The following is a 15,576-nucleotide window of genomic DNA, read 5'->3' as shown; positions in this document are numbered from 1 at the left end:
ATTTGAAGAAACTTGTCTGGAACAACACTAAATAATTTCTTCACAACACTATCTTTTACCTTGCCACCGAGAGAATGCATCTCCCCCACAAGTGCGGTGAGCTTCGGTGCAAATTCCACGTGTCCTTGTCCGCGATGGCCATCATCACGGCGTCCGGCATAGCTTGGGAGATGGTGACGAGAGCTTCATTGTCCTTTTCACCGACTGATGATCCTTCACCAATTACTGCTGCCCACGCACAAAGATGGCATAGGATGGATCCTCTGCCGCTGCCGCTGCCGCCACCTTGCGGCGTTCCCACCGGCGACTTGTCACAAGCCATCACCACGTGGCTCTGATACCACTTGTTGGCCCAAAACCGGGAGACGCGGGTCCAACCGGGAGAAAGTCTTTCTACACCCCAAAAGCTAGCCCTTTTTAAGTTGGTGCCACTCCCCCTAATCTTCCAATGTGGGACTATTCCCAAGAAGCTCCCGTCCTGCCTCCTCGCCACCAACAGCGGGAGCTCCTTGCAACGTTGCCCGCACGTCTGGCACTGTCAGCGCCTCCACCACCGCCTGCCTCGCCTGCCGCCCCAGTACTGGTTGATGGCTGACCCGTGAAACAACTCTCCCAGTCTGAGATAGAGGAACAGCGTCGACTCGGCTTATGCTTCAAGTGCAATGAAAAATTTGGGCGCGGCCACAATTGCATCTGCCGACGCATCTTCCTCCTCGACTTGGCGGTCGCCGCCACCGACAGCTCCTACACAAACTTCGCGGCCGTCGACAAACCAGACATCTCCGTCCATGCCATCGCGGGAGTCCACACTAGTGAGACGATGCAAGTGCACATCACGATCGACGACGCTTCCCTGCTGGTTTGACTCCGGCTCCACGCACAATTTCATTGCACATGAGACCGCCGATCGCACCTTATTGTAGCTTGTATATAAGGGGAGGCAGGGGTACCTCAGGGGGCACGATCTAATATATCATTGCTAAGCCTATTCTAAGGTTTTTGACAATCAATTTACATACAGGCAGGAGTGCGATATTATCTCATCTTGAATGTCCGAACCTAGGTAACCCCTGTTCCTTGTGCACCATCATACTTTTGGTCATGTGCCACCCCATATATTATTGCTGATACGAACCTTCCAGATGAGCTAATGTGCTTGAGGTTATTGATGTGTACTAAATAAGTTGTTTAGGTGATTCAAAATTTAAAAAGAGAAATTCAAAGAACCCCACATTTCATGGTTAAAGTTGCAGAAAATTATATGTATTATAACTTGTGGCACATAACCACATGTTTTATGGTGAATGGATTTCATAAAAACCCCACATTATTTAGTCATGTAAATCTTGCATATCTAAAACAATATTATTCAAAACAAAAAGTTAAACAAATTTACCTATATTAAGAAATCATTTTCATGAACACTTTATGAGATGAAAACTTTAAATAAATCCATACTTAACCTATGTAGGAACCCTAGGAACATAGTACCCGAGGTTATGTGCTGTAAGTCATAATACATGTGGTTTTTTGTAATCTTCCATTTGTCCATGAAACATGGGCTTTTCTGAAATCTACTAATAAAAAGGCAAAATATGGTCTAAAGTGAAAAGACAGGTTTAAAGGACGATCAGAAGTGAAAGTTTGATAACAAAAAATGACAGAAAATATACTTTACCCAAAACTAGTTGTTTGTTATGAAGGTGTTTGGTAGGAAAGCATTAGGAAGAATTAATGCACAGTTGTGTAATAGAGGAAAGGCTATCTCAAATTTGGCAACTCATTTCCTGCATTCAGGTAATACTGTTAACCCCACTAGCAGGTGGGGGCAACAAAACCGTTTGGTTTTCATGAGAAAAATATGTGTCCAGTTTCTCTAAAAAAGAAGAGCATGTTTTAGGTACATTTGTTTATAGTGTAAGACTTTTTAACATTGACTATATTGAATGCTAATAAATCTAGAAATATATCAATAGATAAATCTGGAGATAGCTAAACCGTCTTACCATATAGAACAGATGAAGTAGTTCCCAACGAAATTTACGCTATTTGAACCCTTTTAGAAGTAATTATGAAAATGAACATGTTTCAAAACTTATTTTAGAAATAAACCTTTTTCTCCATGCCACCCTTGAAAATGTTGAGGTCCTTTGTCTTCATGCCAGGGCTCGGCGCGGATCTGAATGACTCAATACGATCCATCGAGGAGGCACGGACATCCACACCAAACACTCTAGCATGGAGATGGTGAAATTCCGCACCATCAGAAGTGGCACGGAGCAAACGGCTTATTTTAAAAATAGTTTTTTTAGATCAATTTATTTTTATAATTTATTCTCGAAAAGAATCAGCCACAGCAAAAATAGATAGTTTCATACATGGTCATTCTATCGGTTTTCGTTCGGGTGGGTGGTGGCAGAACAAAAAGGTCTAACACTTGGCACCAATTGCACGAGTGGAGGGTCCAATGGTCCATCCTAAAGAGGAGGCAATGGAGACCTATTATTCGAAATCCGATGAGTATTTACCTCATTAGGGTGGATAAATGGGTTAGATTTTATATCTATAGATATCTTAATAATAAATTTTTATACCCGATGGTTTATTGGGTTTGGATATGGGTAGATAGTATCCATACCCATTACCTAATGAGTACCCATTATAAATAAATAAATAAAAATTATACCTTAACCTATCAAAACTAGGCCCAACACCAATTATGTGTAACCCTGCTAGTTTATTCACTATTTGGTTATATGGTGAAATTTCAGTTATGCTTATGATTTAGCATTAAATTTACAAGTCATATTGATATTATCAAATATCGTTATTTTTATTGCATTTGTAGGTAATAATTGAGTGTGGATTACCCGTGATAAGAAATACCCGCGTAGGTATGGGTATAAGAAAAAATATACTATCAACATAATTGGATAATTCGGTAGATAAATTTTGATTTTGTGGAGATGGGTTTGAGGTCGTGATATCGAGTGGTTATGTACCCATTGCAACCTTATGACTCCATCCATTTCTCTTTCCCCCCTGCCCTCCTCAGAGCACCACGCTCCCCAGTTGACCCCTCTCGAGTCTCGTTCTTCCTTCCCCCAATCTCAAATACGCAGACTGGTGAAGTGGATTTTTGCCAGGTGAATTGGGCGGCGACGCTTGCCATGTCGTTGCTGCACAGAGCCTTCCGGTACTTTGAAGGTCCCTTCTACAACCAGGATCGGAGACAGAGGCTGTTGCAGAGTCTCTCCGCTGTACGAGCTGCGTGTGGTGGTTCTCCGCGGAACCGGCTTGCTGGGCTGGATGCATCCAGATTCATGGCCGTTGTTGCGGAGTTGGAGGACGGAATCGACGATGTCGAGTGCACAAGGCTCCGAGAGGTTGGTTCTCTCTTCGACGATGTTTCTCATCCTTGGTCAGTTAACATTTTCGCCCCTGTCCCTGAGTTAGAAGATGTTGTTCTTAGGCTAGAACGTATTGCCCATATGATTAATCTGCAAACTCGTGTCTCAACCTCTGAATTTGTCGGCGATCTTCCGGGTCGACGTAATGAGCGCCGTAACCCAGCATATACGGTGTTGTTGTTTGGGAGAGACGTGGAGAAGGAACAGATAGTGCAGTGGTTGATTGAAGAGCATCAACCTGCCAGCAGAAACCATCCCGCGGTCTCCGTATTTGCAATAGTAGGCATGGCAGGCATGGGCAAGACACAACTTGCTCATCACGCTTATACAGATTCGAAGGTTCGAATGAATTTCGACTCTTTTACCTGGTTGTCACTGCCTGGTAAGTTCAGTGCAGATGCGGTGTTAACAGCGGTTCAAGCTGTACAAATTACTAGCAGACCTACTAAATGCCGGAACACGCTTGGTGCTGATAATATCGGAGACAAGAAGAAACTTCTGCTTGTTCTGGATGATGTCTGGGAAGATAATAATCTGGATGAGTGGAAATCATTTGTCGGATTCTCTGAAGGACTGCGAAGTTGGAAGCAGGATCCTACTGACAACTCAAATGCAATCAGTAGCGGACATGGCAGCAGATGGCATAGGAGTTGAAGCTGAATGCCTGAAATTGAGTGAACTGGACGAAGCTAACAATTTCAACCTCTTCGAAAGCCATTTGCCTTCAAACATACGTGCTGACAATGACAATTATGCCGATCTTTCATTGGTTGGTGAACAGATTGCAAACCAGATTGGTGGTTGCCCTCTACTAACAATAAGAGTTGCTTTACAGTTGAGTCTCAATATGAACTCCCAATACTGGAACACTGTTCTTCAAGAAGGCTGGCAGTACGTATCAGGATTTGACTTCCTTCTTGCTAGTTACAACCATCTACCTCCAGAGTTACAAAATTGCTTTAGATATTGTAGTATATTTCCAAAGGGACACAGATTTGATAAGTTGGAATTGGTAAACATGTGGATTGGTTCTGGATTGATACCTCCCGATCCAGTGGAAGTGAGGTTTTTCGATGTGGGGGAACAATTGATACCTTCTAGAGTAATGGAAAAAACTCAGAAAAGGGGTGCTGATGGGCCGAAACAATTGTTACCTCCATGGGCCGAAACAATTGTTACCTCCAAGTCCATCAGGAAAAATGAATGTTCATTTGGGGGAACAGTACTTCGATGCATTGGCAAAAAAAATCATTCTTTTGCTCTATGATAGAAACAGAATCTTCTAATGGAATTCAGAAAGAGTATTATGTTTTGCATAGTTTAATGCATGATTTGGCACAGTTTGTCTCATGAGGTGAATGTGCAAGAGTAGATAACAGTGATTTCCAGAATGTCATGCGAACAACTAGACACTTGTCTGTTGCACATTGCAGAAGTTTAAAACAGATCTCACATTTCAAGAATCTGCGGACTCTAATCATACAAAGTGAGGTTTATTTGGATCAAGATGCTGAATTTGCGCTCCAAGAAGTTCTGCGGATGTCTACACGTTTGGGTTTGCTATACTTGTGTGCGCCAACCCTTTCGTTTGGACTTTGTGACTTTAACACTCTAACTCATCTCCGCTATCTCTTTTTATTTTCATGTGATGAGCTTTTAATTAACCATGTGCGTAGACTATATCATCTGCAAGTGTTTAAGATCAATTACTGCACAGATGAAGAAGGATACTTACATTGCATACGTCAATTACGCTTCTTGCGTTGTCTTCATGTTCCTGAAAATATTATGTAATCAAAGATACGTACTATTGGGATGTTAACCAAACTTCAGGAGCTTCATGGATTTGGAGTAGCAGAAAATTCTGTTCACAGTGTCGGTTCATTGATTGGTTTAACTGACCTTCGTCAACTCATCCTAAGAAATCTCCAAAATGTCACTCCAAAATGTCAGGTATTGTAAAGAATCTATGGGGATCACAACAAAGAACAAACAACACTTGAAATTTTTATCTCTGTCATGGAACAAATACTTTGATCCAGAGAATCTTGGTCATCAAACCATTAACAGCCTGGAACCAAACAAAGAAATTCAGCAGTTGCATATACATGGATATAGTGGAGTCCGACTCCCTATTTGGATTGAGAATTCATCAGTCATCCATTTGGTCTCACTTGAGCTTGAATGTTGCATGAAATGGAAGACCATGCCCTCATTTCAGAAGCTAAATTCACTGAAGTATCTTAAGTTGGAACACCTTTTACAATTAGAATTCATAGGTCCAGTGACAGAGGAGCAATTTGAGAGCAATGAACTAGAGAATGTTCTACCTCCATCTCTCAATACTCTCATCATTCGGTGGTGCCCTAGCCTAAAAAATCTCCCCGCTATACCTTTTACCCTTCAGCAATTAATAGTAAAGCATGTTGGGTTTTTTGTTCTGCCTATGATACATCAGAGTTATACTGGTACACATGGATCATCATCGTCATCATCATCAATAAAGTCAAGTCTTGCTCTTTTGCACATTGAAAGTTGTGAAAATTTGACTTCTCTGGGCGTAGGTCTCCTAGAGCAGCAGCAATATCTTCTTCAGTCCCTCGAGACGTTACTTGTCAGACATTGTGGAAACCTAAGCCATCTGCCAGCAAAGGGTTTAACAGAATTGCATCACCTGATTTTCCTAGAAATAGTTGCATGCCCAATGCTCAGGAACATTAACACCAAAGGCAGCCTGTGGCCTATGTCACTCAAGAAGTTTGACATTAATCCATGTGGTCATATTGACGACTCGCTTCTTATGTCACTGCAAAACCTCACCTCCCTCCGAAGGTTTACATTGTTCAGTTGCAGTAACATAAGGGAACTTCCATCAGAGGAAGTGTTTAGAACTCTGAAAAATATCAATGATGTTTCCATAGTCAGATGCAAAAACTTGTTATCCTTGGGTGGTCTTGGAGCTGCTCTGTCCCTGAGAGCTCTATCAATCCTATGTTGTGACAAGATACATCATTCATATTCTCCAAAAGCTGGTTGCTCCTTTAAGCTACATAAGCTTAAAGTTGATCGCGAAGCCATGTTGTTGGTGGAGCCAATAAAGAGCCTCAGGTTCACCATGGAGCTACACATCGGTGGTGATTATGCAATGGAGTCCTTGCCTGAGGAGTGGTTGCTCCAGAATGCTTCTTCCCTCCGTTTGATCAAGATAGGAGTTGCTAAGAATCTTCAGACCCTACCTGCTCAGATGGAAAGGTTGGAATCGCTACAGAACTTGCATATTGAAAGAGCCCCTGCAATAAAGTCCCTCCCTCAGTTGCCACTTTCACTTAATAATCTGATAATTGGGGGCTGTGACCCAAGGTTTCTGAAGCTATATGAAATGGATGTTGGTTCAGAATTGGATAAAATTAAAAACATTGCTCATTTTGATATAAAGGCCTACTCTGAAGGTGCACTTTCCTTTTGTTCTCAATTTTATATTTGTCATTTAACAACTAACATTGTGTTATTGTGTCATTGGTAATTTAGATTATTTTTTATTTCCTCACCAGTCACCACTAAGCATTATAATTTGCACTCATGCTGAGTGCTTACACATCTTCTGAGTAGCATGGATCATTTTATTGACCTCATCCTCTATTGAAATCCCACTCGTCCTGTTCCTACCTCTGCAGTTCTACAAGATTATAGCACTTAATACAATTTTATACAAGGTTTTATTTTCCTGATGTTTTATACAAAAATGATTGTGCTCAATTATTACAGTTAAAGGATTATAATATAGGTTCTTTTTTACAGTTGCTTATTCAGAAACTGGTGTCTCCTGTAACGTGTGAACTTTTATATTGGCCTTATTCTCATGCTAAATAATCCAGAATTCCTCCCATCTCTATGATGGGTTACATTCAGCTCATCTTTTGAATTCATTTGGATGCTTTCTGCTGCTACCGATGGCTGTTAAACTCCTGCATATACTTAATGTAAACCTTTTTATGCAGTTTCAAGCGACGATGATGATAAGGTTCAATATTTCGATGACAGCACCAGCAATCATTCCCGCCGATTTGTTGTGATAGACTAGCATGGGAACAGTGGAAACCATTGTGTTAAGGGTATTACCATGCATACCTGAATATTTTCCTTACAAGCATTGCAATGTTGTCAGTAGCATCATATGAATATGACTCAATCTTGCTGATAGCATCAGATGATATGAACTTTATAGGTGATGCTATCATATAAAATATTTTACTTTTGATTTGACAAGCTCTTGTGGTGTCATGGAAAATCAAATAATTCTTATCAATTCTTGCAATGTACAAGAAAGCAAAACTGCAAACAAGACTGGCTAGTCCTCTTTGTTTCCTTTCTTGCACAAAACAAATGGATAGTGTACTCTTTTTTGGTATAAGAATAATGTATCTGAAATTTTTGCATATTTATTTTGTTTAAAATTATTTCAGTACCATAATACATATATATTCTCTTCGTTTCACATTATAAGACTTTCTGGTCTTGCCTAGATTCATATATGTGCTAATGAATCTAAACATATATACAAACATATACATTGATACATGAATGAACTTAGACAAATCTGGAAAGTTTTATAATATGGAACGGAGGGAATATAATGTAGTCTGACAATTTCCCATCTTCATTTTGTTCGGAATTTTAGTATACCACAATACGTACTTACAATATGTAATTGTATGCAACAGACAAACATAAAAAGGAAAATCCAAGAAAAGGTTTGCTTTAGCCCTTTTCAGCACTAGAATATCGTGGACAAAGCATTCGGTTCTTTTATGACAGCATAGCATCATTGAAGTGTTGGGGTTCGATCTGATTACAGCTCAATTGGCATGCAGGGCCAGGTTGAAGCGAAGGGTCGAGACCACATCTGTCAAGGGTGTTGAACCCCCGACTGGCCGGGCCGCGACTACGCAACTTGTAGCCGCCGGCCGTCTTCTCCGGTGAGGTTATTTCCCTCAACCATAGGCTTACAGAAAGAAAGAGATTAGGGATATAATTCTTGCTTGATTGATTGTTAAGCGATTACAAGCATATATGGCCAAGGCCCAACCAAAATGGAGAAGGCTATCCTTGATTCTAGGAATTTCCAAAACAACTTATTAGTCTAAGTTTCTATCTTTAGCCACTAGAGGCTAACTCATGCAGCGTCTGCCCGGCGCGCTCAGACGCGCGGCGCACGTCGCGGGCGCGTCTGCGCCTGGCGTATGTGCGTCCGTACATGACAACATCTCCTGCGGAGGGATGCCTACACCAGCAAGTTCTATACTGAGGGATGCCAAGAAGAGCAAGACTGGATGGTAATAATCTGCAGGTGGAATATGGAGTGTGATGTTGGAAGCATACATGCACCAGATGATATGTTTATACAACATAAATTTTGCTTATTCATGACATAAGTTTTCATTATCTGGTACTGGTTGGCTGTGCCGGTGTATATGCACTTAAGATATAGAGGCTGGATTTCTATCCATTATCTTTTAAAAAGATTGTCTGATACTGGTGTTTTGTGCCCTTCTGAATATTGCCTGAATTGTATCTGATTGTTCTATACATGGGCGTTGAGCTACATTTTTTAGTTTTCTTGTATCAATGAACTGCCTATGAGAGTTGCACTGGACATTACAGTATTTACTCCCGGTCTCAGGGATGGATCCAACATGGGACAGGGGGACTCGAGCCCTAATTACCCTTGTCAGGCCTATGAAAAGCTTCACTGAGTCTTCCGTAAAATTTTATGTCAAATATGAATGGAAAGGAGTCTAAAACTATATGTATTTTTTTCAGATCTCTAACATCATTTGTCAGATCCGTCAGTTTGTTCAGACTTCTCTAACATCATTTGCTAGATCTGTCACTGTTTGATCTGTATTGAATCCATCGCAACTTCTTTTGGTGCGTTTCACACCAACACAGATTATAAGAGTAGTATATCTGAATATACGCATGCTGCTTAAAATACTGCGTTTAAATAAATCAATGTATTCACAAATTTGAATGTGGTATGTTCGATAATGGGCCGGTCCAGGTCTTGGCCCATTTTAATGATTCCTCCCGTGGCGCAGGGGCGTGCACGGGCAGGACAGAACGCTCGCTTGCCGCCGCCGTCGCAGAGGCCATCGCCGGCGACGTATGGCATGGGGGCAGGTACGCAGTACACACTTTCAGACTTAGGTCTAGGGGAGGCGGAGGGGTTGCCCATGTGTTGGTGGGGGGTAGGGGGATGCTCTGGTTTCCGCGAGTGTCCGCCGGCGAGTCCCCATGGTTTTTGCAGCGTTCGCCGTTTTCTTTGGCAAGTGGTGACGGCTTCGTGGGGTCTGTGATAGGGATGGAGAATTAATTTGACTCTCCTCGCATTGCCCCTCTCTGGTCTGGTCTCCTCCTTTGTCGAGATTGTTTATTGCAAGAGGAGATTGCTGATCGCGATATTTTGGAGCAGTTGAAAGCATATTGCTAACTTTTCATTTGTAAGAACTTTTAGTCTTATTTAAATTTGTCCATTGATCAACTTATATGTTTCGTAGCATTCATATGAATCTAGATAAAGCTAGAAAGTATGACGTTATGGACAACGGTGTTTCTGAGTTAGCACCGAATGCTAGTATTAACCTCAAGAGAAGGCTAGCACCTCCATCCCCTCTTCCTCACCAGATCTCTTGGATAAACATGGCAGAAGCTGCAGCTTTTTTGGCCACGAAGGCTGTGGCGCAGCCGGCCATCACCTACCTTGTCAACAAGGCTCTGAATCGCATTTCGGCTGATGGAGATCTGCGCAAGAGGCTGCAGCAGAAGATGCCCACTGTTGAAGCGATCCTGCATGCCGTCAATCAGCAGCACACGCTGAGCAATCCAGGGTTGTCGGCGGTGGTGCGGCAGCTCAGGGATGCCATAGAGGAGGCCGAAGATGCGCTCGATTCACTGGAGTTCTTGCAACTCAAGAGCGGCACCGATGCTCGCAATAAGGTGGGTGTGTCATCCGTTGTGAGTAGCATCAGCAAGAAATTCAGTGGCTCTGGCTCCAGTAGAGCAACAGAGAGTCTGAAAAATGCACTCAAGAAGTTAGATGCAGTCCTTGACAACGCAGGGCAATCCCTCTCGGTCACACATGCTACCTCCTGCTCTCATGGTCAAGAGAACGTCCAAGATTCTGCCAGCAGATGGGAGACCACAAGAGAGTTGACAACAACTGTATTTGGTCGACTCAAGGAAAAGGACGCGATAATCGAGTGGCTCGGTGTTCAAGCTCCAAATAGTAGAGATCACAAGCTCTCGGTTTGTGCAATTGTTGGCGCTGGTGGTATGGGGAAAACAACCCTTGCCCAGTTTGTTTGCCAAGACAAGAAGGTTCGGGATCATTTTGGTAACAAGATCATATGGGTGCATATATCAAAGATCTTCGATCCTAAAGTGTTGGTGAGGAAGATCTTGGAATCATTCAATCGGTACAAAGCTAGTGCTGATGCCTTGGACACCCTGCAGAATCTTTCCAAACAGTTTATGACTAAAAGATTCCTAATGGTCTTAGATGATGCATGGGAGGATGCAGAAAATGAGCGATGGGAACAATTTTTAGGTCCAATTAGAAACAATGCCCCAGTTGGAGGTAGAATTCTGCTAACAACACGAATGAAGTCAGTGGCCAATGCTGTTAAACGCCAGATGTCATTAGATACATATAAATGTTTGGAGTTGGGTGGTTTAGATGAAGAAAACACACTGAAGCTTTTCAATTATCACGTGTTTGGTGACTTTACTCCGAGCGACAGTGTCGAGCTTCGATTGATTGGTGAACAGATTGCTGAAAAACTAAACGGGTGCCCTTTGGTAGCAAAAGTAATTGGTCAGCAGTTACAAGGAAATACAGACCATGCCAGATGGAATAAAATCTTAAACCACGACCTCTACCAAATTGATGAAATTGACACAAAAATCATGGAAGTTCTCAGACAGAGTTATCAAAATCTGGCAATACGATGTGCAGGTCTGCTTCCAGTACTGCAGTATATTTCCACCTCATCACAAGTTCAAGATGGAAGAGGTGGTTGAGATGTGGGTGAGTTCAGGGCTGATTTTGCAAAGAGAGGATGGCATAAAGAACCAGGAGGATTTTGGTAGAGAGTACTTCAATATTCTATCACAAAAATCATTCTTTTCACTTGTACCCAGAGAACTGACTGTTGATCCTTCTGAAGACTACTATGTCCTGCATGACGGGATGTATGAATTGGCATGCTCTGTCTCCATTGGCAATTGTTCAAGATTAAAAGCCACTGATCGCAATGCTGATATACCTCAAACAATACGACACTTGTACGTTGAAGGCATAAATGCTCAAATTATAAATATTATTTCCAAGTCCAAGTACCTGCGCACTCTTGTCATAGCAAATGAGGAAAATTCCATTCAGCTAGAACTTGCAAATGATCTTAAGAAATCCATCAAAGGCAGGACAAGTCTGCGACTCTTAAAGCTATATGGAAATGGTTGGTTTTGTATGAATGATGCTATTGCTAGGCTTGAGCACTTGAGGTACATCTATCTGTCATCTACTGAGGAATATAATCTGAGCAAAATATTTAATCTCAGTCACCTGGAGGTCCTTCAGATCCTGAAGATAGAGAAAGAAAACAAAAGTAACTCTATTAGTATTAACCTACCTCACTTGCAGAAACTGCATCTTCCTAAAAGTACATTGTCCAGGATCCCTTACATTGGTAGGCTGACTACCCTTGGAGAAGTGAATGGATTCAGTGTGAAAACAAAAGATGGCCACAAAATAACTGAGCTGAAGGATTTAAGGAAGCTCCAAAAAATCAGTGTCCTTGATGTCCAAAATGTTATAGATCACAGCGAAGCTTCTGCTGCTGAATTGGATAAGAAATTGGACCTGAAGTTATTGTCTTTGGAATGGTCTACTGATCAAGCTAGTTTCGATGATATGGTGCTTAATAAGCTTGTTCCTGACAGTAATCTCAAGCATTTAGTCATTTCCGGATATAACGGCACTAAACCTCCATTGTGGATGGAATCTAAATACCTTTCCAATTTGGTATATCTGAAGCTTGACGGATGTGTGGAATGGGACAAACTCCCTCCAATTGGCTATCTATGGACTTTGAAGCATCTGTTTCTGATGCATCTACCAAAATTGAAATATATTGCTAGTTCATCTTACAGTACTGCCACATATGGATACAGAAGCACCATCCCTGATGGACTGCCTCCTCACCTTATCACTTTTGTTGTAAACGATTGCCCATGCCTGTCAGAGATACCTGGTTTACCTTTAAGTCTGCAGCATTTGGACATTGGTAGAGTTGGAATGTCTAGTCTACCGACCATGTGTGATCACAGGGGGCTAAGGCATGCTTCTATGATGGAGTCACAGCTCTCCATTTTGAATATAGAAGCTTGCAAATTTTTGGTTTCTCTAAATGGGTGTTTCTTACAAGAGGAACATTGCAAAGCTCTCACTGTCTTAAGCCTGGTTCGTTGCCACATGTTGATTTCCCTTCCTGATGCACAAGTTTGTTTAAGGATGCCTAAATTGGAGAGTGTTAAAATCATTGAATGTAGCGAGTTGTCATCCTTGGGTGGACTAGAAGCCCTTTCTTATCTTAAATTACTTAGAATAGAATATTGTGCCAACTTGCTCGGTGCTTCATCGTCAAGACTTCCTCCAGCATCAGAAGAAAGTTCTTATCTTAAGCTTGAAACACTTGAAATTGATGACCATCTGTTACTTGCTATCAGTCCATTAAGGAATTTGTGCCTTACTAAAAGACTTATCATGTTAGGAAGATCAAAAATGGTTGAGTTACCTGCAGAATGGTTATTACAGAATAGATCTCACCTAGAACATGTAGAAATAAGGAATGGAGAACTGTTGGAGTCACTGCCGAATATGAATGAAATGCACACTCTCCGGAGCTTGATTCTGCATAACACTCCACTCCTTCAGTCGCTGCCATTTATGCCACCAAACCTATGGGTCCTTGTGATCAACGGTTGTTGCAATGCGTTACATGAGAACTACAAGGCTAGTGGTTCTGAGTGGACAAAGATATGCCGGATCCGTTACCCTCTCATTGACCCAAAAAGACCTGATAGGTATGCAATCTTTCCATGCCAACTTGTATCCTTGGGTAGCTTATCCTTCTAGATTGCCCTTGTAGTAGAACCTCAATCATGCCAAATTTTCTTCAGACAATTTTAGACATCGACTATAATTTGTTTTAGAGGGAAGTTCCTTTAGATCAGTCCATTTGATGGACCGTAAGTCATGCAATATATGATATCCCCTCTGTTTATAACCCTCTGTTTCAGGTTATAAGATGTTTTGGTTTTCCTAGATTAATCTATGAACCAGTGTATATGTTTTATATATATGTCAAGATTTATTAGTATCCATATAAATCTAGGAAAAGTCAAAACATTTTATAACTTAAAACGGAGGTATATCACTCTTTCTCCCCTGAACCATTTCACTGTATTCTCTTGGACTTAAACTTATAAATGTTCAGCGAGCATTCAGCATAGGCATCCATTGTAGTAGTATTTGTTACTACCTCAATCTGTCACTTTCATTTGTGCACAAATATATGGAATTTTGAGATCTCGAGAAGAATAAAGAACAACAAAACATAGCTGTTTATTCAATCTCAATTTGCCATTTTTTGTACTTTATTCCTGTTAAAATGCCAAAAGTACAACATATTATAGTTGTGGACAGAGGAAGGAGTATGAATTGGCATTCTTTCTGTATGTATAATTAAGCTATCTATTTATTTATATGTGTTCTTGTGTTCTATAATTTAAAATTGTCATGAATTTACAATCTGATTTTTTTATCTTATTTATCTATCAGAGCGGAGAAATTTGAAGTACCCATGCCTCCATAAGGTTACATGAAATTCCAGGTCAAACTTGTCTTTCTTGCAACGATTGAAGTTTCCAGTTTATTGTCATCCTTGCTTCATCTGGGGTATGAATTATCTTCAGCATTGCCAGTCATCTCTCTTCAGTTTACTCCTTGTTTGCTAGTAGGAACATTATTATCTCCATCTATTTCTGTTTTTTATGTTTTGCTCATCTTTGGCGCTTACTATTTTTTACACAAGGATGATGTATGTAACACAACGGAGATTCTGGAATACGCTGTGGTGCAAAAACTACTGAGATGTCAGAACAGAAGACAAGTACCTTGGAAGGACAGCAAAACTGCTGAGATTCATGAGTGAAGAGGCAATAACAGCAGAGGCATGTTTGAAGCTGATCATGATAGACGTTTCGCTTTCATCTGGCATGGAGCGGCACCAATGAAATTTGGAATGCAAGATTTCGGCTTGGCTACTTGTTAACAAAAGGATTAAGGTGAGAAGTGACGTACGTTCCGAAGAAAAGGAGTAAAAACCGATTATAGCGTCCCATGGGCTGTGCTATTTCAGAGACACAAAACATGGTGCATACATGCTCCGGTATTCTGGAGATACAAACTGCAACCTCACTTCTGAAGTAATGATAAAAGACGTTGGCGTGGCTTTCCACGCTTTACCAGCTAGTACAACATGTCCATGAAGAGTTCTTGGTGTTGTCATGATGATCATATGGTTCATGTGGTTGTCACGGAATAGGGAACTCCTCAAAATTATCTAAGGGGTGGTCAGTTTATTGCCAAAATAAATCCTATTATTTATTGGTAAAACCATTTTACAATGTAAAAGTTTACAAGCTAAAGATTATACCCTTATGGCCGCTCAACTAGATTGTGTTTTTTTCTCCAGCTTTTTCTCAGCATTTTCCTCGGTTTTTTTTCCAAAAGTTTCTATACAGAAGTTAATTCCATCAACTTTATTATAGTTAATTCTATTGTTTATATCTTCCATGGTATTCTTCTCATTTTTTTTCTCGGAATTTTGCATGCACGCTCAAACGATGTATTTTTTATATAAAAAGTTTATATATAAAAGTTCATTATGATTTTTAACTTTATATTAGTTAATTTTATCATTTATATTGATAAGTAGTTATAAAAACAGATAAGCCTTCGTCTTTTATCTTTCATCAACTGAAGAACATGATCTAAATAGCTATCACAAAGATTTAGAGGATCTTTCATCGAGAAAGAGCAAAA

General features: G+C 40.8%; 4 protein-coding genes across 5 annotated transcripts; all 4 read left to right on the top strand.

Moving 5' to 3' along the window:
• Positions 1 to 2,996: 2,996 nt before the first annotated feature.
• On the top strand, positions 2,997 to 4,677 carry LOC121056063 (putative disease resistance RPP13-like protein 1). The gene is made up of 2 exons (XM_040529868.1): positions 2,997 to 3,749; positions 3,823 to 4,677. Exons 1-2 carry the CDS (start codon positions 2,997 to 2,999, stop codon positions 4,675 to 4,677), a joined length of 1,608 nt encoding a protein of 535 aa, XP_040385802.1.
• Positions 4,678 to 5,288: 611 nt separating this feature from the next.
• Positions 5,289 to 7,599, top strand: LOC102713153 (putative disease resistance protein RGA1). 2 transcript variants are annotated; one of them, XM_040529216.1, is made up of 2 exons: positions 5,289 to 6,662; positions 7,409 to 7,599. In XM_040529216.1, exons 1-2 carry the CDS (start codon positions 5,344 to 5,346, stop codon positions 7,422 to 7,424), a joined length of 1,335 nt encoding a protein of 444 aa, XP_040385150.1. In that variant the 5' UTR covers positions 5,289 to 5,343; the 3' UTR covers positions 7,425 to 7,599. The 2 variants fall into 2 exon arrangements, with proteins under 2 accessions (XP_040385150.1, XP_040385149.1); XM_040529215.1 differs by having other exon boundaries at positions 5,289 to 6,859.
• Positions 7,600 to 10,007: 2,408 nt separating this feature from the next.
• On the top strand, positions 10,008 to 11,854 carry LOC102706985 (putative disease resistance RPP13-like protein 1). The gene is made up of 3 exons (XM_040529867.1): positions 10,008 to 11,276; positions 11,425 to 11,753; positions 11,851 to 11,854. The coding sequence occupies exons 1-3, from the start codon at positions 10,008 to 10,010 to the stop codon at positions 11,852 to 11,854; spliced, it is 1,602 nt and encodes a 533-aa protein (XP_040385801.1).
• Positions 11,855 to 11,937: 83 nt separating this feature from the next.
• On the top strand, positions 11,938 to 15,194 carry LOC102712876. The gene is made up of 2 exons (XM_006664524.2): positions 11,938 to 13,519; positions 14,932 to 15,194. The coding sequence occupies exons 1-2, from the start codon at positions 11,938 to 11,940 to the stop codon at positions 15,018 to 15,020; spliced, it is 1,671 nt and encodes a 556-aa protein (XP_006664587.2). The 3' UTR covers positions 15,021 to 15,194.
• The last annotated feature ends 382 nt before the right edge of the window (positions 15,195 to 15,576 follow it).

Source organism: Oryza brachyantha, chromosome 12 (genome assembly GCF_000231095.2).
Source record: "Oryza brachyantha chromosome 12, ObraRS2, whole genome shotgun sequence".
NCBI lineage: Eukaryota > Viridiplantae > Streptophyta > Magnoliopsida > Poales > Poaceae > Oryza > Oryza brachyantha.
The sequence above is the reverse complement of the archived record's forward strand: the minus strand, read 5'-3'. Positions and strand labels throughout refer to the sequence as shown.

Excerpts from the sequence above, each read along its gene's own strand:
- LOC121056063 (XM_040529868.1), top strand. The coding sequence starts at position 2,997 with ATGTACCCATTGCAACCTTATGACTCCATCCATTTCTCTTTCCCCCCT. Across the intron at positions 3,750-3,822 it reads ACGCTTATACAGATTCGAAG|CGGTTCAAGCTGTACAAATT; the intron begins GTTCGAATGAAT and ends CGGTGTTAACAG.
- LOC102713153 (XM_040529215.1), top strand. The coding sequence starts at position 5,344 with ATGTCACTCCAAAATGTCAGGTATTGTAAAGAATCTATGGGGATCACA. Across the intron at positions 6,860-7,408 it reads TATAAAGGCCTACTCTGAAG|TTTCAAGCGACGATGATGAT; the intron begins GTGCACTTTCCT and ends CTTTTTATGCAG.
- LOC102706985 (XM_040529867.1), top strand. The coding sequence starts at position 10,008 with ATGGACAACGGTGTTTCTGAGTTAGCACCGAATGCTAGTATTAACCTC. Across the intron at positions 11,277-11,424 it reads GGTGCCCTTTGGTAGCAAAA|GTCTGCTTCCAGTACTGCAG; the intron begins GTAATTGGTCAG and ends TACGATGTGCAG.
- LOC102712876 (XM_006664524.2), top strand. The coding sequence starts at position 11,938 with ATGAATGATGCTATTGCTAGGCTTGAGCACTTGAGGTACATCTATCTG. Across the intron at positions 13,520-14,931 it reads GACAAAGATATGCCGGATCC|ATACAAACTGCAACCTCACT; the intron begins GTTACCCTCTCA and ends GGTATTCTGGAG.